Here is a 26,727-nt window from a genome sequence, read left to right on the forward strand (position 1 = left end):
AAAAGGAAGGAGAACTCTCAAGTTCATTTTATGAAGTCAGCATTACCCTGATACCAAAACCAGATAAAGACACCACACCAAAAAAAAAAAAAAAGAACTACAGGCAAATATCTCTGGTGAACATAGATGCAAAAATCCTCAACAAAATACTAGCAAACTGAATCCAACAATACATTTAAAAAATCATTCCCCATGATCAAGTGGGATTTATTCTCAGGATGCAAGTGTGATTCAGTATTCACAAATCAATCAATGTGATACATCACATCAATAGGAGAAAGAATAAGAATCATATGATCATTTCAGTAAGCAGAAGAGGCATTTGACAAAGTACGAAATCAATTCATGATAAAAACCCTAACAAAGTGGGTCTAGAGGGAACATACCTCAATATAATAAAGGCCATATATGAAAAACACACAACATCCTCCTCAATGGGGAAAAACTGAGAGCCTTTCCCTTAACGTCAGGAACAAGACAAGGATGTCCACTCTCACCACTTTTATTCAACGTTGTACTGGAAGTCCTAGCCACAGCAATCAGACAACAAAAAGAAATAAAAGGCATCCAATTCAGTAAGAAGTAAAACTTTCACTATTTGCAGATGACATGGTACTATATATAGAAAAGCCAAAAGACTCCACCAAAAAACTGCTAGAACTGATAAATGAATTCAGTAAAGTCACAGGATACAAAGTCAATCTATAGAAATCTGTTGCATTTCTGTACAGCAATAATGAAGCAACAGAAAGAAATTAAGGAAACAATCCCATATACAATTGCACCAAAAATAATAAGATAACTAGGAATAAACCTACCCAAAGTGGTGAAAGACCTGTACTCTCAAAACTATGAAAGACTGATGAAGGAAACTGAAGACGACACAAAGAAATGGAAAGACGTTCCATGCTGATGGATTGGAAGAACAAATATTGTTAAAATGTTTATACTACCCAAAGCAATCTACACATTCAGTGCAATCCCTATCAAAATACCAACAGCATTTTCTACAGAGCTAAAACAAATAATCCTTAAATTTGTATGAAACCATGAAAGACCCTGAATAGCCAAAGCAACCTTGAAAATGAAAAGCAAAGCTGGAGGTATCACAATTCCAGGCTTCTAGTTATATTACAAAGCTGTAGTCATCAAGACAGTATGGTACTGGCACAAACAGAGACACACAGATCGATGGAGTAGAACAGAAAACCCAGAAATACACTCCCACAATTATATGATCAATTAATTTTTGACAAGGCAAGAAAGAATATCCAATGAGAAAAAGACCATCTCTTCAAAACCAGACAGCAACATGCAAAAGAATGAAACTGGACCACTTTCTTACACCATCCACAAAGATAAAGATGAATTAAAGACCTAATGTGAGACCTGAAAACATAAAAATCCTAGAAGAGAGCCCAGGCAGTAACTTCTCTGACATCAGCCTTGGCAACTTTTCTCTAGATAGGTCCCGTGAGGCAAGGGAAGCAAAAAGCAGAAACAAACTATTGGAACTACATGAAAATAAAAAGCTTTTGCACAGCAGAGGAAATAGTCAATGAAACTAAAAGGCAACCTATGGAATGGGAGAAGATTCTTGCAAATGACATATCTGATAAAGGGTTAGTATTGAAAATATATAAAGAACTTATAAAACTCAACAGCCAAAAAACAATTCGGTTAAAAATGGGCAGGAAACATGAACAGACATCCTCCAAAGAAGACATCCAGATGTCCACCAGACACATGAAAAGATGCTCATCATCACTGATCATCAGGGAAATGCAAATCAAAACTACAATGAGATACTGTCTCACATCTGTTGGAATGGCTAAAATCAACAACACAAGAAACAACAGATGTTGGTGAGAATGTGGGAAAAAAGGAACCCTCTTGCAGAGTTGGTGGGGATGCAAACTTGGTGCAGCCACTGTGGAAAACAGTATGGAGGTTTCCAAAAAGTTAAAAATAGAGCTACCCTATGCTCCAGGAATCACACTGCTAGGTATTTCTCCAAAGAATACAAAAACACTAATTCAAAGGGATACATGCACCCTGTGTTTATAGCAGCATTATATACAGTAGCCAAGATATGGAAGCAGCCCAAGTGTCCGTGGATAGATGAATGGATAAAGAAGATGGGGTGTATAGATGCAATGGAAATTTATTTAGCCATAAAAAAGGAAATCTTGCCATTTGCAATGACATTGATGGAGCTAGAGAGTATTATGCTCAGTGAAATAAATCAGTCAGATAATGACAGATACCATATGATTTCACTCATATGTGGAACTTAAGAAACAAAATGAGCAAAGGGGAAAAAACGAGAGAACAAACAGATGGTTACCAGAGGGGAGGTTAAGGGGATGGGTGAAGTAGGTGATAGAAATTAAAGAGTGCACTTGCTATGATGAGCACCGGTGATTAAAATAAAAACTTCTTTAAAAAGTGACATTCCTCTTGGGTTGTGTCAAAAAAAAAAAATAGCTACTATATAATGAAGTAACAGAATACTAAGAGATAGTCACGTGAAAAAATGAATATTGAAAGTGTAAGTTAGTATAAGCCACACTACCGATTTTCTAATAAAATTGAGGACGTGTCTCGCTTCACTTTTTTATCCATATCGTTCTTCAGAACCATGTAAGTTGTCTTAAAAATTATTTTAGGCAGTTTTAACAAACTCTTTTCATCTCTCCCCTAAAGCAGTAACGCTATACTATATTTATTAAGGTTGCTCTCCCACTGCAATGGTAATTTTACAAATAGATTGTAAATTCCATGAGAACAGGGGTTATGCCTTATGTTTCATTGTTTTTCCCTTGTAATATCTATCACACAGAATTATGCATAGAAAACAATGTAATCAGTATGGTACATAAAACCTCATTACAGATCAGCGAGTGATTCTGATAATAGGAAACACTAACTCTGAACCCCAGTTAAAGGAAATGTTATTCCCACCAAAAACAATTCCATTCTCTTCATTAGTAGACTTATACTAAAAAAAAAAAACTGTACTCAATTATGTTTTGAATTTCAATAAAAATTTATGAAAAACTTTTAAAAGAAATGTTTTAGATAAAATTAAACTTTGAAAAAATAATTTCTGGTTCACCTCCTTAAGAAATGTTGATCTTCCTTTGAGTATACTCTGTGACCGTTGTTTGAAAATAATATTTGCCACTTAATTGCTCTGCTTTGCCTTGGAAAATAAAAAATAGTTGAAGTGATTCTGTTGGGGACAGATATTATATAATTAAACACAATTGCAGGGCACCTGGGTGGCTCAGTCAGTTAAGTGTCTGCCTTCGGCTCAGGTCATGATCCCCCAGGGGCCTGGGATTGAGTCCCGCATCGGGCTCCCTGCTCAAAGGGGAGCCTGCTTTTCCCTCTCCCTCTGCCAGACGCTCCCCCTGCCTGTGCTCTCTCTCTCTCTCTCTTTCTCTCACTCTCTGTCCAATAAATAAATAAAATCATAAAAAATAAATAAACACAGTTGCAAAAATACCTGAGCTCTTGACTGAAAAACAATCAACATGTGTTTATCTGGGTCCAGATTTCTTATTCTAAACGTAATGTTTTGCAGGTTTGTTGCACTTAATTCCTGGTAACTTACTCTCGGTAGCCCTTTCTCTATTCCTTTTAATTCCCGCTCCAGGCTTCTTCAATGAAAAGCAACTCTTGGTTGAGACTGAGTGGTTTTGCCCAGGCCAAGATCACAGCTTTGCTTATCTTACCACATGTATTGCTTATAGTTTGTCCATTAATTTTCCCGTTAACTGGCTAAATCTCATAGATGGTTTTCCATGCTTTAAAAAAAATCTTTTGGTTTAAAATTTTATTCACTTATCAACCATTTATGGCTTTGCCACTAGATTGTAAGCTAAAAGAACAGGAATTTATGTGTGTTTTTTCACTACCATTTTTCTTAAAAGATTTAAAAATTTTTTTTAAGTATTCTCTTATCCCCAACATGGGGCTCAAATTCACAACCCTGAGATCAAGAGTTGCATGCTCTACCGACTGAGCCAGCCAGACGCCTCCTTTCACCACCATTCTTTCCATAACGCAGAGCTATGCCTGGGACAAAATACGTGATCCAAAATACGTGTGGAATGATTGACTGTCAGTTATCAAAGGCAGCTTTATTCTAGGTGCTGGGACACAATGAGAAGCAAAAATAAACACAGTCTGGCCCTCAGGGAGTTTACATGAAGGAAATTTAACAGAGATCGATCATCAAAACAAATGTCAAATTGTAAATTTTTGACAGTGCTATGAAGCAGAGGGACCAGGTGCCATAAGGTATAGACTAGAAGGATCTTCCCTCTTGGGAGACATGGGGGAAGAGCTCCCTGAAGAAGTGGCCTGAGTTTAGATCAAAGGATGATCACGCAGGAATTAGAGGAAGAGGAGAGGACAGAGAGTTCCATCCTTTTTTAGTTTCATCTCCGTGTTTTTCCCTCTCAATGTCCACCCACCACCATGGTATTTATCATTACAGACTCTCCCTGTTTTTCCTGCAACCTTAGTTTGCTAGCTTCTCATGGACTTCTGCATAAATCTCAAGTGTATGTAGGTCTCCTTTTGGGTGAGAACCAAACTTACGTTTTTGTTAAAATTGCCAGTAATCACTTTAGAAACTAATGACAAAATATCAAAAAGAAAATGAATTAACAAGGAGAATACCTCTCTTCTACTTATTTACTTTAACTGTTGTATGCTCGAGGAAGTGCCATATGATAAATACTTAATAGATTTGGGTTGGTTAGTCGCTTGGCTGGCTGGCTGAATGGCTGGTTAACTGGTTAGCTGGCTGGCCAGGTGTTGGTTGGCTGCTCAGTGATTGGTAGGTTGGCTGGCTAGCTTGGTAGATACTGGTTGGTTGGCTGGTTGGCCAAATGTCAGTTGAGTGCTGGCTGGCTGACTGGAGGATGTTAGTTGGTTGGATGACTGGCCAGTTTGTTGATGAGGTGGTTTAGTGAATAATTAGAGTGGTGGTTTATCTCTGGCTTTCAAGTCAGACTTAATTTTATTCAGATTCTGACTGACCATTCACTGATTATGATCAACGATTTACTTAAGCTCTGTAAGTCTCAGTTCATTCTATAAATTAGTATTTTTTTTTTTCCTCATAGGGTTGTAAGAATAAAAGTGATACTGCATATAAAGTTTTAGCATGGTACGCAGGATATGTTAACCGTTCACTAGGATATGTTCACAATTTTAAAGAAAAGAAAGAAGCTTGAGTGTTGTTCCTAAAGGGAACAAAATTAGTGAAAGGAAGTGATTATTCCGTGTAAATGTTTGTCTCATTTATCATAGCCTTCAAATATGTTTCACTGCTGCAAATACGTGTCTATTACAGGGTCATAGTACACAAACCTAAGAAGGAGCTGCTACATGTAGGAAGCTCAGAAGCACACAAGCAAATGTTGACAGATTAAAACTTAATTCACCACCCTCCCCCGCTCCCCTTCTTCCTGACTGCCCTATCATCACATGACTGCAGGGCTCATTAGGATAGCAACTTTCTCTATCAAAAAAAAAACTTTTAAAGGAGTGCTAATATATTATTTGACATGAGTGACTGGTTACACAGGTGTTTGCTTTATAATTATTTGCTAAGCTGAACATGTATGTTTTATGTATTTTCCTATAGGCACACCCACACTTAAACATACAAAGAGGAGGTGAAATTGGCATGGAAGAATGTGATGGGATAGGATAGTACAGATGAAATAGATAAACCTATGCTAGGTCTATAAAAGCAAAGGAAATTCCTTAAAATTCCATATGGAAAGAAATCTACAAGCAGTAAGCAGTAAACCCTGATTGTGAAAAAGAGAACATGAAATTTATTCCAACTGCTCCAGACTGGCTATCTCCTTGTCACAAATTAAATGGCTAGAGTGGCAAATTACTAAACTTCTGTGTGTGTGCGCTAGTCTGCATAAATGTAATCTGTGCTGGAGTCACTGCAGGGCAGGATTTTTCCAGGCCATTTGCCACTTGCTTAACATTGGGCATGAAGAGCTCCCCTCGATGACAGCGCTTTAATAGACCTCAATTACTAGATCCACTTTGCACAGATATCACAGCCCCATTTCTTCCAGCCATTGTCCTTAACATTCGTGCCACTTGTGCATTTCAGAGATAGCTGCCCCCGGTTTATTAAATGCCATCAGAAACAAAGTCAAGAATTACACATCTGTATTACTAACAAGCAGCTTTTGGTTTTTTTTAGCGCCGACTGGGAGATGCAGCAAAGAAAGCTATCAGCAAGCTCCAGGTCAGAACCATCAAGAAGGGTGACAAGGTAACAGGAGCCTTTTTCTTTTTGGTGAGGGACTATTCAAAAAAGTTGCTGACTTTTCCAGCAGCCAGGGTAGAAGAGAGGGGAGGAAGGGAGAAGGGGAATACGTGAAGATAGTTCGCCTGGGTCTGGTGTTATACCCATCTGTATTAAATATAATTTAAAACAATTTATAAAATGCATACAGTAGGACAACAAAGTAGTTGGAAAGAAAATGTAAGAGACTGAAAGGTAAGTATAGGAAAAATAGATGAAGCTAGGATAAAATTTGTACATAAGTATATTACCTGAAATGTGTAACAAAAATGGATCCCAAACTTAGGTTGGGGCTTTCTAGCAGCCAATGCAATGGAGGAAGAAATATTCAAACAGTATCTGATTACTTCATCCCAGTCCACAAGGTGAAAACAAAATGGTTGCTCCTAGTATTAACAATTTGAGAAAATTTTTCCATAAATCCTTGCAAGGAGGAAAGTGTTATATGTTGTGTGATGTCCTCCACTGATAATTGCAGTAAATACAGGAGGTATATGCAGTCCCTCTGAAATCTGGCATCTACAACCCCAAAGTCATTACAGCACCTTCTTTGCTGGAGAATGAGGACTTAAAGCCAAGAGCAAAGCCTATCTTTTTTTTTTAATCAGGTATAATTAATATAGAGTGTTATATTAGTTTCAAGTGTACAACATAATGACTCAACAATTCTACACATTCCTCAGTACTCATCAAGATAAGTGTATTCCTAATCCCCTTTATCTGTTTCACCCATCCCCCCCCACCCGCTTCCCCTCTGGCAAGCACCAGGTTGTTCTCTGTGTTTAAGAGGCTGGGTTTTTTTTGTTTGTTTCCTTTTTTTTTTCTTTTTTCATTTCTTTCTTAAATTCCACATATGAGTGAAATCATATGGTATTTGTCTTTCTCTGACTGGCTTATTTCACTTAGCATTATACTCTGTAGATCCATCCATGCTATTGCAAATGTCAAGATTTCATTGTTTTATGGCTGAGTAATATTCCATTTTTTATATATATATAATAATATATATGCGAATATATATAAAATAATTTCTTTATATGTATATATGCCACATCTTCCTTATCCATTCATCTATCAGTGGACACTTGGGCTGCTTCCCTATCTTGGCTACTGTAAATAATGCTGCTATAACCACATCAGAAGCAGAAGCATATCTTGAGAAGGAACAACTAAGCAATGCAGTCCAAGGCCTGCAGACCTCTAAAGGTCTTTCTTCTCCCCAGAAGAAATATTAGAGCAGTGGATTGCGGTACATGTACTTGGAGCTCCTTGGGGCATTGTAAGGGATTCACAAGTCTACACGTATACCAGGTGTTGTCTCTAGTCCGAATTCTTGATTTGTTTCACTATGAGCTGCTGTTTTTCAACTATATAAAAATACTATTGAGTTAACTTAGATGAAATTCATTTAAAAGCATTACTAAATTGGGGCGCCTGGGTGGCTCAGTCGTTAAGCATCTGCCTTCGGCTCAGGTCATGATCCTGGGGTCCTGGGTTCGAGCCCCGCATCGGGCTCCCAGCTCAGCGGGAAGCCTGCTTCTCCCTCTCCCACTCCCCCTGCTTGTGTTCCCTCTCTCTCTGTCTCTCTCTCTCTCTCTCTGTCAAATAAATTTTTTTTTAAATCTAAAAAAAAAAAGCGTTACAAATTTAAAGTATATTTTTCATTACTTTTTTCCCCTCAACAGAATATAAAAGAACAGGGACTACCACATAAGGAATATATGTTGGGGTATTGAAAGAGATTGAATAAAAAGTTAAAACCATTGTTCTAGAGTTGTATACATAAGATTCCCAAGGAATTGATAGATTAAGTATCATTCCAACAGTTCTCCATAAATAGTTTTTCTCATCCTTGAGATTTTGATGTCACCTCTTGTTATAATAAATAGCATTCCTAGTAATGGTATATTTAAAAATTGCTTTCTCACAATCATGATAAATATCATTATTAGTAACAATACATTAAAAAATTGTTCCCTCATGAAAACACTTGCAGTGGGACCCAGAAACAAAAAGTGGAGGTGGAAGGAATGGATAATGGGCCCAAATACAGTCAATTATTGATTAAGAAAACTGGCACGTAGACGATTGAAGAAAGCCTTGCTCCAGGCAAGCTCTCCTTGCTTGTTTGCGTATTTACACAAGAGTTGAAGCTACATAAGTCAACTCATCTGTACTTTCTCTGTTGCAGGAGACAGAACCCGATTTTGATAACTGTGCAGTTTGCATTGAAGGGTACAAGCCCAATGACGTTGTGCGGATCTTGCCCTGCCGGTGAGTCACTGGGCCGCCTGCTTTTGAATGGGGTGTGTGTGGAGAGTGCCTGCTGGCCTCACTGGCTCAGACCTGCTTGGCCTCTTGGCCTAGCCCTGCAAGATCAATCTGCCCAAACGTTTCTGGGTTTAGATGGTGAACAATCAAAAAGCTTGCTCTTTTTGTGTAACCTTTCTCCTTGAAAACATGTTTTCTTGTGAAATAAATATTTTTCTGATCTTTTTGTACCAAAGGAAGCATACTGCTATGAACTAGAACCTCGTGATATGGAATTTGATGACGTGACTCCAAGTATGAGTTTTCTTTAACAACAAAATTATGATATTCAGATTCAGTTCTTACCTTCACAAGTGCTGTTTTAACTTAATTAATGAACTCATAAAATTATATCATGATTTGGGGCACCTGGGTGGTTCAGTGGGTTAAACGTCTGACTCTTAATTTTGGCTCAGGTCATGATCTCTGGTGTGAGATCGAGCCCCAAGTTGGGCTCCATGCTGGGGATGTGGAATCTGCTTAAGATTCTTTCTCTTCCGGGGTGCCTGGGTGGCTCAGTCGTTAAGCGTCTGCCTTCGGCTTGGGTCATGATCCCAGGTCCTGGGATCGAGCCCCACATCAGGCTCCCTGCTCAGCTGGAAGCCTGCTTCTCCCTCTCTCACACCCCCTGCTTGTGTTCCCTCTTTCGCTGTGTCTCTGTCAAATAAATAAATAAAATCTTAAAAAAAAAAAATTCTTTCTCTCCCTCTCCCTCTGCCCCTCCACCCCCCCTCTCTCTCCCTCTCTCTCTCTAAAAGAAAAAAATGATATGTTGTGAATAATCATGAAGAGATCAACAGCCAGAATATGGTCAGGAGTGAATGGGAAGCCAAAAGCAAATTCCATTTCCTTTGGGTTTTTTTGGGGGGGGGGGGGGGGGTTGTTATTTTTTTATCAGCAGGAAGGAAATGTGACAGTCACCCCAAAATTTCTAGAATCTAGGGGAGGATGCCAACATGTGTAGTTGGAAACACTTCCCAAGTGATTTTCATATAACCCTAACCTTTCTCCCTAATTGAAATTTACCATTAAGGTATTTGAGTTTTTTAATATAGTTAAAATTAAATAAGTTTAAATACTTCAATAAAATCAGATATTCTAAGTTGCATAAAAGTTGTCTTCCTATAATTGAAAACCTCTTTTTTTAGTGTTGTTGTATCTGTGAAGTATCCTAAAAATAAAAAATTATCCCTTGAAGAAAGGTTCTTCAATCAGAAAGATGAGCTTTAAAAATTCTTAAGGGGCACCTGGGTGGCTCAGTTGGTTAAGCACCCAACGCTTGGTTTTGGTTCAGGTCTGATCTCAGGGTCGGGCTCCACGCTCAGCATGGCTTCTGCTTAGGTTTCTCTCTCCCTCTCCCTCGGCCCTCCCTCCCTAAAATAAATAAATAAAATCTTTTAAAAAATTCCCAAGAGTACTTAATAAAGTAGATAAAATACACAAAGATATAAAGCAATGCACCTTTAAGAACTATTTCTTAAAAATAAGAAAGAAATAAAATATGCCTGTAGAGGGCGCCTGGGTGGCTCAGTCGTCAAGCGTCTGCCTTCGGCTCAGGTCATGATCCCAGGGTCCTGGGATCGAGCCCCACGTCGGGCTCCCTGCTCAGCGGGAGGCCTGCTTCTCCCTCTCCCACTCCCCCTGCTTGTGTTCCTGCTCTCGCTCTCTCTCTCTCTGTCAAATAAATAAATAAAATCTTTAAAAATAAATAAAATAAATAAAATAAAATAAAATATTCCTGTAGAGGAATTAGTTTAATAAACCCAAAATGACAAAGAAGTGTCAAAAAAGGACAGGATACGTGAATAGATGCAGAAACTCCCAAGGGGGATGGATCTTTCTTGAAATGCTTTTAGGCAAATTGATCATCAGGAAACAGCCCTGGGGAAAGTGCACTGTGCTGGCCCCAGCCAAAGCCTTCAACTGAGATTCACTTTCCTTAGGTTCTAGATGCTTGACTAGCTCTAAGACAAAATCATAAATTGGGACACATCAAGACTTGGTGGTTTTCTTCCTATGAGGGAATATATAAATTATTATTTCATTACACTTGGTATTTACTTGGTGACTTCTAGAAACCTGGCAAAGAATCACGGGCAGTGTGTGAGCCACAGAGAGCCTCTCAGGGTAGCGTCTATTATCTCTGCAATATTTTACTAAGGGTTTTATTAACCCTCATAGTTAAAAGCAAGGAACCTGCTTTCCTAGAGACTGTTTAGAGCCCTGTGAGGGTACTACTAATAAAAAATATCCAAAGCAAATTTAAGTTGAATTGCAACTTTTTCCTGAGAATCTAAGTGTAATTAAGAAAATCTGTTTTTAAAACTATATATAGCATTACTTTAGCTCCGTAATCCATACTGTATAAAATAACTTACTCATTTGGAGCTCTGTCATGCATCTATTCCACGTTACTGCATTGAATTACTAGAAGCTGCATAATATCCAAGCAATAGATGTGCCACAATTCAATTTACCATGCCCCTGTTGTGCAACATTTGGCTGGTTTCAGTTCTTAATTATGACAAATTACATTGCTTTAGCAGTGTTTAGATTGTCATGGTGTATTTTTCCAGAACTCTTACAATATAATTTTTGGAAATATTAACCAAGGAAATAGCTTTTTAATATTAAAAACAACAACTTCAGGAACTTTAATTTTATTTATACTATAGCCCTTGCCCTAGGCCAGTTCAGTGTGGCCTAAAACTCTTCCCTTTTTACATTATTATTTGGTTCTCGGCTCATTTCTTGATACTTTTTGCTTCAAGCTTCTTGCTGTCCATCTGCTTTTATTTCCTTATTGTAGGCCCGGCTTTAAATAACAAAATACATTGAGAATTACCAAGCACAACTTAGAGTTATTTCTTATTTGATCTTAGATGAGCCATATCTATACTTACTCTTTGAAGAGCTCATCCATTTTTTTTCCATGCTGACTTTAAAATCGAGATATTTTGATGCCTGTTGCTTGTTTCTGCCAGACAGTTTGCACTAATGGATGTTATCAAACAAATGCACTGGCAGTTGCTTTTTGCTACGTAATTTCTTCTGGGGTATTATTAAGCCCTAGCTCCTATGAACTTTGTAGACTGTCTTTCTCATTATTTCCAGGCTGACTCACCCACAGAATTTTTTGCATCTCCTTGGAGTAGAAACCATTTCAAAAAAAATGATCCCGTTTTTGTCTTCCTTCTTTTATACTCTTTTCTGTGGCCTCCTGACTCCTCACCCGCTGGGTGTATCACTTCTCTATTGTGGCCACTTCAGGTGTCTTTCCAAATCGTTTCAGGATATTCTAGTACCGTGATTTTTTTCAGAATCATTCTCTTGTTTGCCTCTTTCAGAAACCATTGCACAAATTAGGATGAATTAATAAATGATTTCCCCTCTTCCTTTGTCATCATGGCGATTACTAAAGTTAAGTCATGCTCATACACACTTACCGTTTCCCCCTTGCTCTGTCTCCCCCAGGGGCCTTCTCCAGCGCAGGCCGGGGAGGCTCCCCACGCGTGGGGCCAGCTGGGCATGCGCGGCCGCAGCAGTACGCAAAGCACCTCAGGGTCAGACAGCTCTAACTTTTGTGGTTTGGGTCTGATCCTAATACTCCACTGGGTTATTTTCCAAAGAACTTTGGTTTTTGCTTAGAGCATATATATGTCGAAATCTACATGATATGTATTTTAGGGCTGGTTTTGTGAGTCAAGTTTATACTTGCAATTATCATTTTTAGCTACAGAAGATATTTTACTGAAGCATATAATTGAAATTGTATCGTCTTCCCTTGTCCAGAGAGTAAGTTGAGCTCTCAGATTTTTCCAGAGCTTTTATCCTATGGTGATTCTACTGTACTTCAGTGGTTACTCATTTCAGTCTATTTACCTACCCAGTTTCAGAAAGAATATGCCCTCCTTGGGCAGGGCAAAAGTCTTTGTTTGCCATTTAAAAAAAAAGACAATGTATGCATCCATACCCTAGGTGCCTGTAAAATTCTTTCCTTTCTCGGACTGATCCCTACAGCATTATCGCTAATTTAGGAGGATATTAGTGTCTACTACTGTCTTTTCCTTTGACTTTGGGAACTCTTTTATGATGTAGGAAGAATTTTAAATCTCCTTGGTAACAAGCAGACCCTTGTCATAAACGTTTTACTAACTAAATGCTTCATTTGCAACAACAAACATTTATTTTGTAGCAAGTGTGTGCCAGGAATAGTAAGAAGTACCAGAGTTGAAAAGATAAATGGCCTGATCCCTGCTCTAAAGGCAATCAGTCTGGTGTGGGAGAGAGATGGGAATTTAAATAAGTAATCACAACACAGAGTGAGATGTGCAACAACAGAAAATGGATTTTTAAAAACTGGAGGAAGCGATACCAGGCACAAGAAAGGCTCCCCAGAAGAAAGGACATCTTCATATTCTAACAGTGGTTTGCTTTGCCAATCGCATCCTCATTATAGAAAATTTGTATGATGGATAAATATGTAATTATCTACCTAACTCCCCCATGCGGATAACTACTGCTAATATTTTTGTATATTTCCTTGCTTTTATTTGCTATACTTGTTTTTGTAAGTTTGAGATACTACTGTCAACATCATTTATTATCCTGCTCTTTTCACTTAATCTAGAACTAAGTTAGAAATGGTTCTAGATTATTAGTGGCGCATCTTGAGCTTCCTTTGGCCTCTGAGTCCGTAGGCAGATGCTGATCAAGGTCTAAGTTAAATAAACCAACCAAAGCCCCTGGGACGTTGGTGCTTATGTAGAACCTGCTCCTCAGGAGTCAGGACATTTTCGCAAGCCAGGCAGAATTTTCTACTGAGGTTAAACAGGAATGTGTCCTTGCTCCCTTCAGCTTATTACTTAATAATCCACTGATGCGCTGTTCACATTTCAGCATCCCACCCCACTAGAGAAGACAGACAAAAGCAGTGTTTCATACACAACCCCCATGTCAGTATCATCTGGGTGTGTGGAAGTGGCCCCCGGAGGCAGCATGCCCTACTGGCTTCCTGTCATTACAGTTGGATTGCAAATAAAATCCTCTAAAACTCAAGTTATTACCTTCCGTAGATGTGCCTTGCTCCTAAACAAAGTTCCCAGACGACAAATGCCCTCCTGGAGCTACATTTTGTAAACAGTGTTTCCTGGAGGACATTGTAGGAGGCATTGTGACAACTGCCTGTACTTTGACTGAGGTCTTTGTATTTTATGTTTTAGACCAGGGGGTAGTGTTTGGATAAAGAAGCAACTAGTAACACCTGTTCTGAAATAGTTCTGGCTGGGAAGCATTGCACTCGTACTGTTTAGTGTTGGAGCTTCAAGCCAGCTTCCAATGTTTGAAGGCGAGCTATGGCCATGGCCACTCTAAGCAGCCTCTGAGTCAAGGTCAGTGAGTGGTCTGTGGGTCCAGGGCTTGTCAGGTTCCTCATTCTTCACAACAGGATGTCCATTTTGTCCTGAGCAAGGTTATCTGTTCACTTAGATGATTCTGGAGGGGGAAGGGGAAGGGTGGTAAAATATACATAACATAAAATTGGCCTTTTTAACCATTTTTAACTTTACAATTCAGTGGCATGAGGTACATTCACACTGTTGTACAACCACCACCAATATCCTTCTCCAGAACTCATTTTCTCAAAGTAAAACTCTGTGAGCATTAAACACTAACTCCCCATTCCCCTAGTCTGGAGGTTGTGAGTGTGTGTGCATGTTGTGTTTTTAATTTAGCCTTGACTTTTATTAAAAAGAAAATGTCAGTGGAGAAACTTAAGATTTTGATTTAAGCATCTAATTTAAGCTGGCTAACTAAAAATTGGTTTTTACATATTCTTTTTTTTGAATGCAATTAACTAACATGTAATGTATTATTGGTTTCAGAGGTGGAGGTCAGGGATTCATCATCAGCCTTATATAATACCCAGTGCTCATTACATCACGTGCCCTCCTTAATGTCCATCACGCAGTTACCCCATCCTCCCACCCCCCCTCCCCTCCAGCAACCCTCAGTTTGTTTCCTATGATTAAGACTCTCTTATGGTTTGTCTCCTTCTCTGGTTTCATCTTTTTTTTTTTTTTTAATTTTATTATGTTATGTTAGTCACCATACAGTACATCACTGGTTTTTGATATAGTGATCCACGATCCATTGTTTTCGTATAACACCCAGTGCTCCATGCAGTACGTGCCCTCCTTAATACCCATCACCGGGCTCACCAATCCCCCCTCCCCCCTCCCCTCTAGAACCCTGTTTGTTTCTCAGAGTCCATAGTCTCTCATGGTTCATCTCTCCCTCCAATTCCCCCCCCCCCATTTTTCCCTTCCTTCTCCTAATGTCCTCCATGTTATTCCTTATGTTCCACAAATAAGTGAAACCATATGATAATTGACTTTCTCTGCTTGACTTATTTCACTTAGCATGATCTCCTCCAGTCCCAACCATGTTGATGTAAAAGTTGGGTATTCATCTTTTCTGATGGCTGAGTAATATTCCATTGTATGTATGGACCACATCTTCTTTATCCATTCATATGTTGAAGGGCATCTCGGCTCTTTCCACAGTGTGGCTATTGCGGACATTGCTGCTATGAACATTGGGGTGCATATGGCCCTTCTTTTCACTACATCTGTGTCTTTGGGGTAAATACCCAGGAGTGCAATTGCTGGGTCATAGGGTAGCTCTATTTTTAAATTTTTGAGGCACCTCCACACTGTTTTCCAAAGTGGCTGTACCAACTTGCATTCCCACCCAACAGTGTAAGGGGATTTCCCTTTCTCCACAACCTCTCCAACATTTGTTGTTTCTTTCCCTGTTCATTTTTGCCATTCTAACTGGTGTAAGGTGGTATCTCAATGTGGTTTTGATTTGGATTTCCCTGATGGCTAATGATGATGAACGTTTTTTCATGTGTCTGTTAGCCATTTGTATGTCTTTTTTGCAGAAATGTCTGTTCATGTCTTCTTCCCATCTCTTGATTGGATTATTTGTTCTTTGGGTGTTGAGTTTGATAAGTTCTTTATAGATCTTGGATTCTAGCCCTTTATAAGGCATTTGCAAATATCTTCTCCCATTCTGTCGGTTGATTTTTGGGTTTTGTCGACTATTTCCTTTGCTGTGCAAAAGCTTTTTATCTTGATGAAGTCCCAACAGTTCATTTTTGCTTTTGTTTCTCTTGCCTTTGGAGACATATCCAGCAAGAAGATGCTGCAGCCGAGGTCACAGAGGTTGCTGCCTATGTTCTCCTCTAGGATTTTGATGGTTTCTGTCTCACATTAAGGTCTTTCATCCATTTTGAATTTATTTTTGTGTATGGTGTAAGAAAGTGGTCCAATTTCATTCTTCTGCATGTGGCTGTCCAGTTTTCCCAACACCATTTGTTGAAAAGACTGTGTTTTTATCATTGGACATTCTTTCCTGCTTTGTTGAAGATTAGTTGACCATAGACTTGAGGGTCCATTTCCGGGTTCTCTCTTCTGTTCCATTGATCTATGTGTCTGATTTTGTGCCAGTACCATACTGTCTTGATGATGACAGCTTTGTAATAGAGCTTGAAGTATGGAATCGTGATGCCACCAGCTTTGGTAAGATATACATAACATAAAATTGACCTTTTAACCATTTTTAAGTTTACAGTTCAGTGGCATGAGGTACATTCACATTGTTGTACAACCACCACCACTGTCCCTCTCCAGAACTTCATTTTCTCAAAGTAAAACTTGGTGAGCATTAAACACTAACTCCCCTTCCCCTAGTCTGGAGGTTTTGTGTGTATGTGTTGTGTTTTTAATTTAGCCTTGACTTTTATTAAAAAGAAAATGTCAATGAAGAAGCTTAGATTTTGATTTAAGCATCTAATTTAAGCTGGCTAACTAAAAGTTGGTTTTTATATATGCAATTCAGAACCTAACAAAGAATGATAATTCTACATATTTCTGGTACCATTATTCTTGTTGCTATTACTGTAATACTAATATGATGTTACTCTTATGATTAGAAGAACTCTCCCTGCTCCTGTTAACCATCGCTAACATCAGTACCACCATCAATTTTCCCCGGCTTTCTGCAGCAGCTTTCTCGCTAATCTTCCTACTTCAACTCCTGCCCCTTAATTATTCATTCTCATAAGCCTATTTTTAATTATCCAGCTAGATGAGCTGGACTCCAGGTACTTTTTCAGCAAGTCCAATTTAAACTCATTAAGTATATCAAAAGTGTGACTTTTAAAAAGCTATTCTTTGGGAAGATTAATTGAAATAGAATTCAGTCCTTCTGTTTCTCTAAAAGGTACCTCTGTAAGAAGGTAGGTTCACAGACAACTGAAAATCATGCCCTAGTGCATATTAGCCCCTTCCAGGAGAGTTGAGTTGGCTGGTGCCATTGCCATCACTTTTATCGGGGATTGCTGTAAGAAGCAATCTTCAGAAACTTGCCGTTGTGTCTCTTATTAGGATTTTATGCTGTGACTTCTTCATGGGGGCTTGACAGAGCAGTTCATGTACAGCATAACCACATTTCTTCCCAGCAGGGGAATGTTTTTATACTGTGAGTACTGAATTATGATACCGTCCAGATTTTTTTCTGTGTTTGTTGATGGGAAGTCGAGAGCCAAATCTGTCGCCCGCCCCAGCCAAAAGGGACTTTTTTTAGCTTCAGCCCTGACTGTTTTATGTCTCCATTCTTTTTTTTTTTTTTTTATTAACAGATAATGTATTATTTGTTTCAGGGGTACAGGTCTGTGATTCATCAGTCTTACACAATTCACAGCGCTCACCATAGCACATACCCTCCCCAGTGTCCATCACCCAGCCACCCCCTCCCTCTCTATGTCTCCATTCTTGTTTTAATTTCTTCTTTTGCTTTTATGATGCTTTTTAAAATTAACAGTGCTTATCCCTTTATTTAAAAAAAATAATCCGAACATACTAAGAGGTGCCATAATTATGTAACTATGGGAAAGGCCAGTCCAGTTTTAGGGGACCTTTCAGTGGTAGGCATCTTTACCTTCCCTGTGGCAGAGACAGTAACTGTACCCCAGATATCGATATGCACCCCCATGTTACTCAGCCTCTTGCTCACAGGAGGGCCATAGCACTGGTTGCAGCCCTCAGAGTACACTCGAAGGCGGAGGAAAGGCCCTCCAGCTCATGCTTCCTCTGCCCCAGCAGCCAGAGACCCGTGCTGAGTGGATGGAACCATGGGCAGGAAGCAGCCTGGGTCCCTGAGTCACCACATGGAAGACAGCTGCTCCAGAGTCAGCTAAACTACATACAAATTTGTGTGAGGAATAAACCTTTGTTGGGCAAGTCACAGAGATTTGGGGTTTAATTTGTTATCCCAGCAAAGCCTAATCGATCTAACACACTGGGCTGCCAGAGAAGAGGTGAACCCTGATGAAGGGGTCATGGAAGGCATTCTCCTCTCAGACCTGTCTATGGCACCTTTTTGGATATCTGCATCTCCTAAGTCACCTTAAGTCATTTCTAGGATAAGCATTTTCCATATTTTTAAAACTTGGTCGACATCATTTTCAATTAATATATCTCATATGCCATACTTTGAGTATTTTTGGACATTTAACCTGCTCCCTGCACATGTAGATTTTTTGCTGTTGTAAATAATGCTGTGATAAATAGCTATGTATGTAGACCTGAGGTCACATTTCAGATTTTCTTGTTTCTGAGGTTATGAATTTAGATTGCCTAAATGTTTTCTATAAAGCTGTACTGAAGGAGTTTTCCAATTAGTCAGAGGTAAGACTATCTCAAGCAACGATAACTAACGGTAACCTGGAATCAACAGAGTGTAGTGCACAAGCCGGGGATGATGGTATAGAGGTGGGCAGGCCCAGATCATATAGGACCTGAATGCCCACCTGGGTTATAGCCAGGAGCTGGGGGGCCTGCTGTGGGGTTCGGCATTTGCTGTATACATAGCATGCTGCCGGCACCATGCAGAATATAGCTCAGAAGGATCTGACAGGAGCCTGGGGGCCAGTTAGGACACTATTGCAAAGTCAAGATAAGAAATGCTGAAGGCCTGAACTGCAGTGTTGGCACTGGGAATGTAGAGAGGTGGATCTAGTCAGGAGACATTTGGGAAGTAAACCCAGCATGAGACAGCATTTGGAGGAGTTGAAAATGGCTGCCCATATCAGCTGGTGACTGATGGATGCATCTGTATTTGTTTATATCTAAAACATGCCCAGGGCGCCTGGGTGGCTCAGTCGTTGGGTGTCTGCCTTTGGCTCAGGTCATGGTCCCAGGGTCCTGGGTTCGAGCCCCATGTGAGGCTCCCTGCTCAGCGGGAAGCCTGCTTCTCCCTCTCCCACTCCCCCTGCTTGTGTTCTCTCTCTTGCTGTCTCTCTCTCTGTCAAATAAATAAATAAAATCTTTAAATAAATTAATTAATTAAATAAAATAAAACATGCCCATATCTTTCCATTCTGATTCTAAACAATAGGAAAAAATCCAGCAAGTAGCATAGTTATTCAAAAACGGTAAGATTCAAGAACCGTAACAGAGGAAACAGATTTCAAGCACTGAAACAGATTTTATCACTCAAAAACCAAAAACAACAACAACCAAAAAAAACCCCAACCTTGAGGACCAGCTTTGGCTTATCTTTTTAAGACTTTCTTCTGAGTTATTGGTCCCAGAACATGCTCATAACTTGGTCATTTAGGCAAAGTTCCATCTTGGATAGATAATTGTTGGTAAGGGCTATGCTGCCCTGCCTCTTTCTCTTCTCTCCATTTTAGGAATGAGACTGAATTTCAATTGTATCAGTTTAAGAGCTCTCTTTAGTACTAGGGAACATAGAATATATTATACTGTCCTTTTTTTTTTTTTAAACATAAATCTACACTTTTACAAAGATCAGAGCACAAGTAACAGCATTTGGTTTGAAAGAGATGAAATGGAGATTTAAACACAATAATATGCCAAATTACAAATCAAAAAAGAAGACATGGTTACTGTTAGAGTGTAGAATAAATTTATAATGAAGGACAAATGAAGCTTAAATGTGCACATTGGGGCAATAGATACCCTAAGTTACAAAGGAATTTCTGGTGACATTTCAGTATCTGAGTCAGACAGAACCTAAAAGGGTTAGGCCTGGAGATTTGGAAAAGGAATGTTTTTGAGAGCTGTTACAAAGTCAATGCTGAAATTTGTTCTACGAGTTTGGATGAATTCTTTGAAAGGCCTGTTACAGATGTCTACAGTTGACAAGGTGCTCATACACCATCCCTGTCCGTCTAACCAATTAGACAGCCAGCTGCTTTCCTTTCTCAGTTAATGTAACTGATAGATATTTTTAACATGGACCTAATTATTGACTCCTCAAATATTACAATCCATTAACTCCTGTGCTCTAGGACAGGTGACATTTTCCTCTACCAGAGAGGCAGCTCTGGGAGACATCTAGTATAAAGTACATGGCAAACAGTAGAGGGATCCATTTGTAAAGATTTCTGAACAAGCTTGTATCCTGTGACTTCCAGACTGACTTGCCTGGCAAGTCCCAGACTCCTTAAAGGCAAATTAATAAGATATACTGAGCTAATGGAGGTGTCAGCCGCTAACAGTGGCTTGCGTCCCATGGGCCTCCCTGGAAAACTGTCTACTATGTCTCAGAGAATTTCCTTGTTTTCATTGGAAGCTCCAACCAAACCCAGCTGGGCAGTTCATAGCCTCCCCTGCTTCTCCTGAAACTCTGATGGGAGATTCAGGTCTTGGATCTTTTCATGACAACACAAGGCAGTATCACAGTTCAACCCTAATATTCATCTGTGAACTTCCCTTTTTAGGGGGCAAAGGGTCTCTCATTCAGGCATCACATGATCATAATAAACCATATAACATAAAAACGAGTTATAATCTCATATAAAAATGAACATCGGGCGCCTGGGTGGCTCAGTTGGTTAAGCGACTGCCTTCGGCTCAAGTCATGATCCTGGAGTCCCAGGATCGAGTCCCGCATTGGGCTCCCTGCTTGGCAGGGAGTCTGCTTCTTCCTCTGACCCTCCTCCCTCTCATGCTCTCTGTCTCTCATTCTCTCTCTCTCAAATAAATAAATAAAATCTTTAAAAAAAAATGAACATCATTTTAATATTTGAAAACTTTAAAAATCACAATCAAGTTTTACTGAAAGTACTAAAAATAGATACTAGCCCCTTAAGATTTTTAACCCCAAGGACCAATCTGATTGTAAGATGAGTCAAATGAACTGAATGTCTGTGTGGACTGAAAATTCCAAACTGTTTATGAGTAAATAAATAAATAAATAAATAAATAAATAAATAAAATAAAGCTCTGTAATGTGATCAGGATTCTGACTGTGAGTCCTAGAACTCATGAAGTGGAAAACAAAGGGGTGCTGCCTAGCCAGGCAGAAATGGTCTATTCTGACTTTACCCTGCCGTGCCTGTTACATATGCTTGATTAGGAGCAGATTTTTTTTCAAGTTCCTTATTTTTTAAAAGAGCAATGAGTGTTGGCTGATTTTCATGAGATTTGACTTATCCTTTCATGCCCATGTCATGCAAATTAGATTATTGGTCATCCTTTTCACAGCTGTTTCTTTATAGATGTGATTTTAAAAATAGCTTCAAGGTTTTATTGCTAATTGTGGGAAATTTTGAAAATAGAAGTATAAAGAAGTAAACAAATCTAATCTCACCACCCAGAAATAATCATTATTAATATTGGTAGATTAATTTTCTCTAATGCATAGACATAAGCATCACATGTATATTGCTAAACATTGTAGAGCAAGCCCATTCATACAATTTTTATTCTACTTTCTTATTTGACATTACAAAGTAAGCATTTTCCTAAAACTTTAGAAATTATTTTAAGGGGCACCTGGGTGACACAGTCAGTTAAGTGTTTCACTCTTGGTTTTGGCTCAGGTCGTGATCTCAGGGTCATGAGATCGAGCCCCATGTGGGGCTCCACGCTCAGTGCACAGTCTGCTTCAGGTTCTCTCTCCCTCTCCTTCCCACTCATGTTCTCTCTCTCTCTCTCTCAAATAAATTAATCAAAATAAAAAAACTATTATTAATTATTTTAAAATACTTTAGTGGTTGCATAATATAGTCCATTATTAGAGCTTATTTAACTGTCCCCCACTGTCCAGCAAATAAATTGCTTCTAGTTTTCATCATTACAGAATCATGACATTAATGGTTTATATTTTTTTCTGTATTTATCCCTTAAGATACATTCCTAACAGTGAATTTACTGGGTCAGAAGTGATAAGTTTTACCTGACTGCTTTCCTAAAAGGTGGTAATGATTTACTCCCCACTAGCAGGATGACAGTGTACTTATGTTAGTGTACCTTTGGAACCATGAGGTAGCATGGTTTAAGGATCTTTCTCATCTGATAGCCAAATATAAAGAGACTGCTTAGTTTTGGTTCCCATGTCTTTGATAGTACTTTGTACTTAGTCCACTACTGTTGACTAAGTCGTAAATCATATCTACATGACGATATAAATTGTCATTGGCTATAAGATGCTTCCTAATTTCAGAGATGTTAGAATTGGGGGGGGAGGAATGGTATGGCCTAGAATTGGTAAAATATGATATTAACTATTTTTAATATTTTTATATTTTTAGTAAGTAGTATTTCTCATTTTTTTTCATTTATTTTTTTTAAAGATTTTATTTGTTTATGTGACAAAAAGACACAGCGAGAGAGGGAACACAAGCAGGGGGAGTGGGAGAGGGAGAAGCAGGCTTCCCTGCCGAGCAAGGAACCCAATGTGGGGCTCGATCCCAGGACCCTGGGATCACGACCGGAGCCGAAGGCAGACGCACAACGACTGAGCCACCCAGGCGCCCCTTTTTTCATTTATTTTTATTTTGTTTTTATAATGCTTTTTGATTAACAGAAAAAAGTACTTTATAAAATTTATGAATTTTTATCCTTTAATCTCTTTAATGCTTCCCTATCAAGAAATAACTGATCAATTAATTAACTGTATTTTTCAATTAATTAACTGTATCTTTCAAATTTACCTGAAATTTATGTTGGTATAAAGCATCTTACTCGGGGGCGCCTGGGTGGCTCAGTCGTTGGGCGTCTGCCTTCGGCTTGGGTCGTGGTCTCCGGGTCCTGGGATCGAGCCCCGCATCAGGCTCCCTGCTCGGCGGGAAGCCTGCTTCTCCCACTCCCCCACCTGTGTTCCCTCTCTCTCTCTGTCTCTCTCTGTCAAATAAATAAATAAAATCTTTAAAAAAAAAAAAAAGCATCTTACTCAATAGTCACTGTGTATGAAAACTATTATTTAAAAAACTCATTTTTTCAGGAACATAATTTTACATACTCTGCCAAATTAAAAGTTCTATAGTGTGGTGGGAGTTTAAAACGGCACAGTTGCTTTGGAAATTTGTTTGACAATTTCTACTGAAGTTAAACACATACTACCCTCTAACCTAGCAATTCCACTCTTGGATCTGTCTCCAAGAAAATGAATGCATATGTTCACAGAAAGACTTGTACAAGAATGGTCATAGCATGTTTATTCATAATGGGCAAAAAAAAATGAAAACAACCTAAATGTCTAACAACAGGAAAATCTGTGGATCAGTTTGGTATGGATAATATGGATATTACTCCGCCATAAAAAGAAACAAGCTATTGATGTATATCAAAGCACAGTTAAATCTGAAAACATCATGGTGAGCAAAGGAAACCAGGCAAAAAATAATACGTACTTTATGATTCCATTTATATGAAATTCAGTCACAGGCAAAGCTAACCTGTGGTGACCGAAGTCACAATGGTGGTTTCATGGCAAGGAGTAGGTATTGACTGGTAAGGGGAGGAGAGAACTGTCTGGGGGTGATAGAAACAGTGTATATCCATGTGGATATTTGTACGTAAATATATAGATACTCAGTAAGCCATCCAGCTTTCTTAAGATTTATGCAATTTACTGTGTGTTATACCTTCATTTCAAATAATGGGGAAAAAAATGTTTTAGGCACCAAAGAAGCTATGTTGTGGACTTTTTAAAAAAGCAGTTCACTTTGTACCTTAGTCAGAATTACATAAAATTTAAATTCAAAGTTTGTTGATGGTGTTTTCTAGTAATTTTTTCTTTGATTCCTTTGGGTTTACATGTGTACACTGCCAACAATTAGTTATCACTTAATCTAAGGGATTAAAGGAAGGAAACATGAAAGGAAATGGCAGTGCTGATAAATGATGTCTGATGAGTTATTTTCTGTTGTATTTTCAACAGAGCAGATGCCGCCTTAGGAAAGAACTGTAATAACCTTGTTAAATATGGCATTCTGACTTCAAATGTCCTGATCCCCAGTTATATTAATCAACTAGACACACGGAATGAATGCCAACCAGATTTGCTGCCCCAGCCAAATGATATAATTAGACCAGGGTCAAGTTTGAAGCAGAGAGCTGCCCTCTACCAGAACCTAAAGGAGTGAGGCACCTATAAAATGAGGGTTTCTGCAAGTCCCTTGTAACTTGCATTCCCAAAGGATCCATCTCTTCCATTGTAGCTAAAAAAGAAAGAGACTTTAGTTGCCAGAGGATCTGATACAGTTCCTTAGGATTTAAAGTTTTGTTGGAAAAAATAAAAAATAAAATAAAGTTTTGTTGGGTTTTCTTTAATGCTATTTAAACCTAATGCTATGGACAACTAGGTGAAGTTAAGTGGCTGTTTATTACAAAACTTTAACTTTGAAAAGCACTCTACTATTTACATATAAAGCTCTTTTACGTATAATGTCTAATTTATATCCCACAGCAGCCTGTAACAGAGGTAGAGTGCGTACCATTAATGCCTCTTTATTTTACGAAAAGAAACCTTTAACTCAGAGAGGCTGGTGACAGGGCCCAGAGCAAAGCCAGGTTCTCTGACTTCGGCACAAGTGTTCTTTCCTGGGTAAAGCTGGCCCCGCCCTCACCCCACCTCGCAAGGGTGCTCTGCCCAACCCTCAGCTCTGGGAAGACGGTTTTGCCTAAGTCTGCCTCAGAAACCCCCATCTCACTCTAAGCCAAATGTCTGAGCACCCCAAGGGAAACGAATCGAATCGAGGCTAGCTTTAAGGGTTTTACCTTTCTCCACAGTGATTCCAAGCTTGGTTTTGTGGCCCTGAAAACAGGCCAGCCTTTTTCATAGGAAGGTAGTGCTGGTGCTCATGAGGGGAGCAGTAATGTACTTCACTGCGTTCTTTTTCTTTCCTTCCATCAGGTAAAACTGCTAGCATAGCATATTAGCTTGCCAAAACAAAGTAATTATGTTTTTAAACAATAGCTAGAATATGGTTACTGCTGGTTCTGTGTGATAGCTCTTTTTTTCCTTTTCCTTTTCTTCTTTTTTCTTTTAAACAATGTTTCCATAACTGAAAAAGGGGGAATCAGGGAAATGCAGTTTCTCATAATTGGTCCAAACCAATCCCAATAGCAGAGTCACCCCCCCTACCCCCCGCCCAGTAAGGCACTGGGCCAGTTGGATAGGGTTACAGTCAGGAGGGGCTGGTGTCTGCTCAACTGGCCTGATCCACACCACGTCCCAAAACACCACATTGTCACCACTGTGAGGACTTTCTGTATAGGAGACATAGGAAAATGAGACAGTGTGGAAGGAAATAACTTGATGAGAAGCCCATCATCACAAGGAGTGAGGGAAATCTAGCTCAGCTCTGTGATTATTTTCCTCATCGTTCATACCTCTCGGCTACTCAGTCCATCTAGATTATTTCAAAATGCTGACTTGGAGCCATCCTTTCCAGCTTTAGTTCCTGTTCTTACTTTTTATTTTTTATTTTTTTAAGAGTTTATTTATTTGAGAGAGAGAGAGCAGAAGCAGGGGGAGGGAGAGGGAGAAGCAGGCTCCCCGCGGAGCAGGGAGCCCGATGCGGGGCTCGATCCCAGGACCCTGGGAGCATGACCTGAGCCGAAGGCAGCCGCTTAACCGACTGAGCCACCCAGGTGTCCCTGTTCTTACTTTTTAAATAGTCTAGTTTTCAACCCGACTGAGTTTCTCATACATCTCATGTTACTGCTGCTCTGTCTTTACTTATATAAATTCCTTCCCCTTAGATTCTTGCTTCCAGTCTCCACACTTCAAAGTTCTCCCCATCCTACAGTTTCCTAATTTCCTCACAAAGTAACTGCTCCCTTTCCTTGAATTCTGTGATACTTTTATTTGTATCTCTTTATGACCCATCACTTTATATGTTGTACTAACATCACTTAATATAGTTGATGGCATCATTAGCCACTGAACACTTCCTAGCCAAGCACTTAACAAGTATTCAATCCTTACAACAACCTGGTGAGGTATTTTACTACCCAGGATAGGCTAGGTTTTGCTGCAGCACCAACACCACCAAAAACTCCCCACTCCCAGTGGCTTAACACAACAGAGATTTTGTATGTTTTGTGTTTATTTGTGCATCAGCAAAGAGGGTCTGCGCGGCTGGCTGGCAGGTGGCAAAGCAGTTACCATCTGGAACATTGTAAATTTCGACAGGCCTGAAGTGAAATCTGTTACTTCTTTTTTTATCTCACTGGCCAGAATTAGTCACATAGCCGTAGCTTCCAACAGGAGAGCCTGTAATCATCCCACTTGCTTGAAAGATGCAGAGGTAGCATACTGCATGAACTGTATTAATGAGTGTGCCTCAGATAGGTATTAGTATCCTCATTTCACAAAGAAACTAAGGCTCAGAGAGGTTAAGGGTTATCTCAGGACTGTCAGCCAACATGTGTCAAAAATGAAACTTGTTCTACCCCGGTCCCAAGCCTGAGCTTTTAACCTCTACACAGTATGGACTGTGCATCTTCCTATCAGCCTGTCAATTCTTTATTAAAAACACCTCACCAACAGGATGCATGTCTGACTCATCTTTGCAGCCCCAATGCCTAGCACAATGCTCTGTATAAAGTAGTACTGTGTAACTATTACACACTAATGAATTTGTTATTCTGTGTTGATAGTCCTACTTTTTCTCAGAACTCAACGTTCCGAGTAGTAAGTTCTGGTATCAGCTTTGAAATCTCTTTAGCAATATACAG

General features: G+C 39.3%; 1 protein-coding gene across 1 annotated transcript in view; it reads left to right on the forward strand.

Moving 5' to 3' along the window:
* The window catches only part of RNF150 (ring finger protein 150), a 266,121-nt gene that overhangs the window by 177,376 nt on the left and 62,018 nt on the right, over positions 1–26,727 (forward strand). The window contains exons 3-4 of the mRNA XM_021679330.1: positions 6,251–6,322; positions 8,547–8,629. Coding sequence (XP_021535005.1) covers positions 6,251–6,322; positions 8,547–8,629 — 155 coding nt within the window. The remainder of the gene's footprint in view (positions 1–6,250; positions 6,323–8,546; positions 8,630–26,727) is intronic.

This window comes from Neomonachus schauinslandi, chromosome 2 (assembly GCF_002201575.2).
Source record: "Neomonachus schauinslandi chromosome 2, ASM220157v2, whole genome shotgun sequence".
Taxonomy (NCBI): Eukaryota; Metazoa; Chordata; class Mammalia; order Carnivora; family Phocidae; genus Neomonachus; species Neomonachus schauinslandi.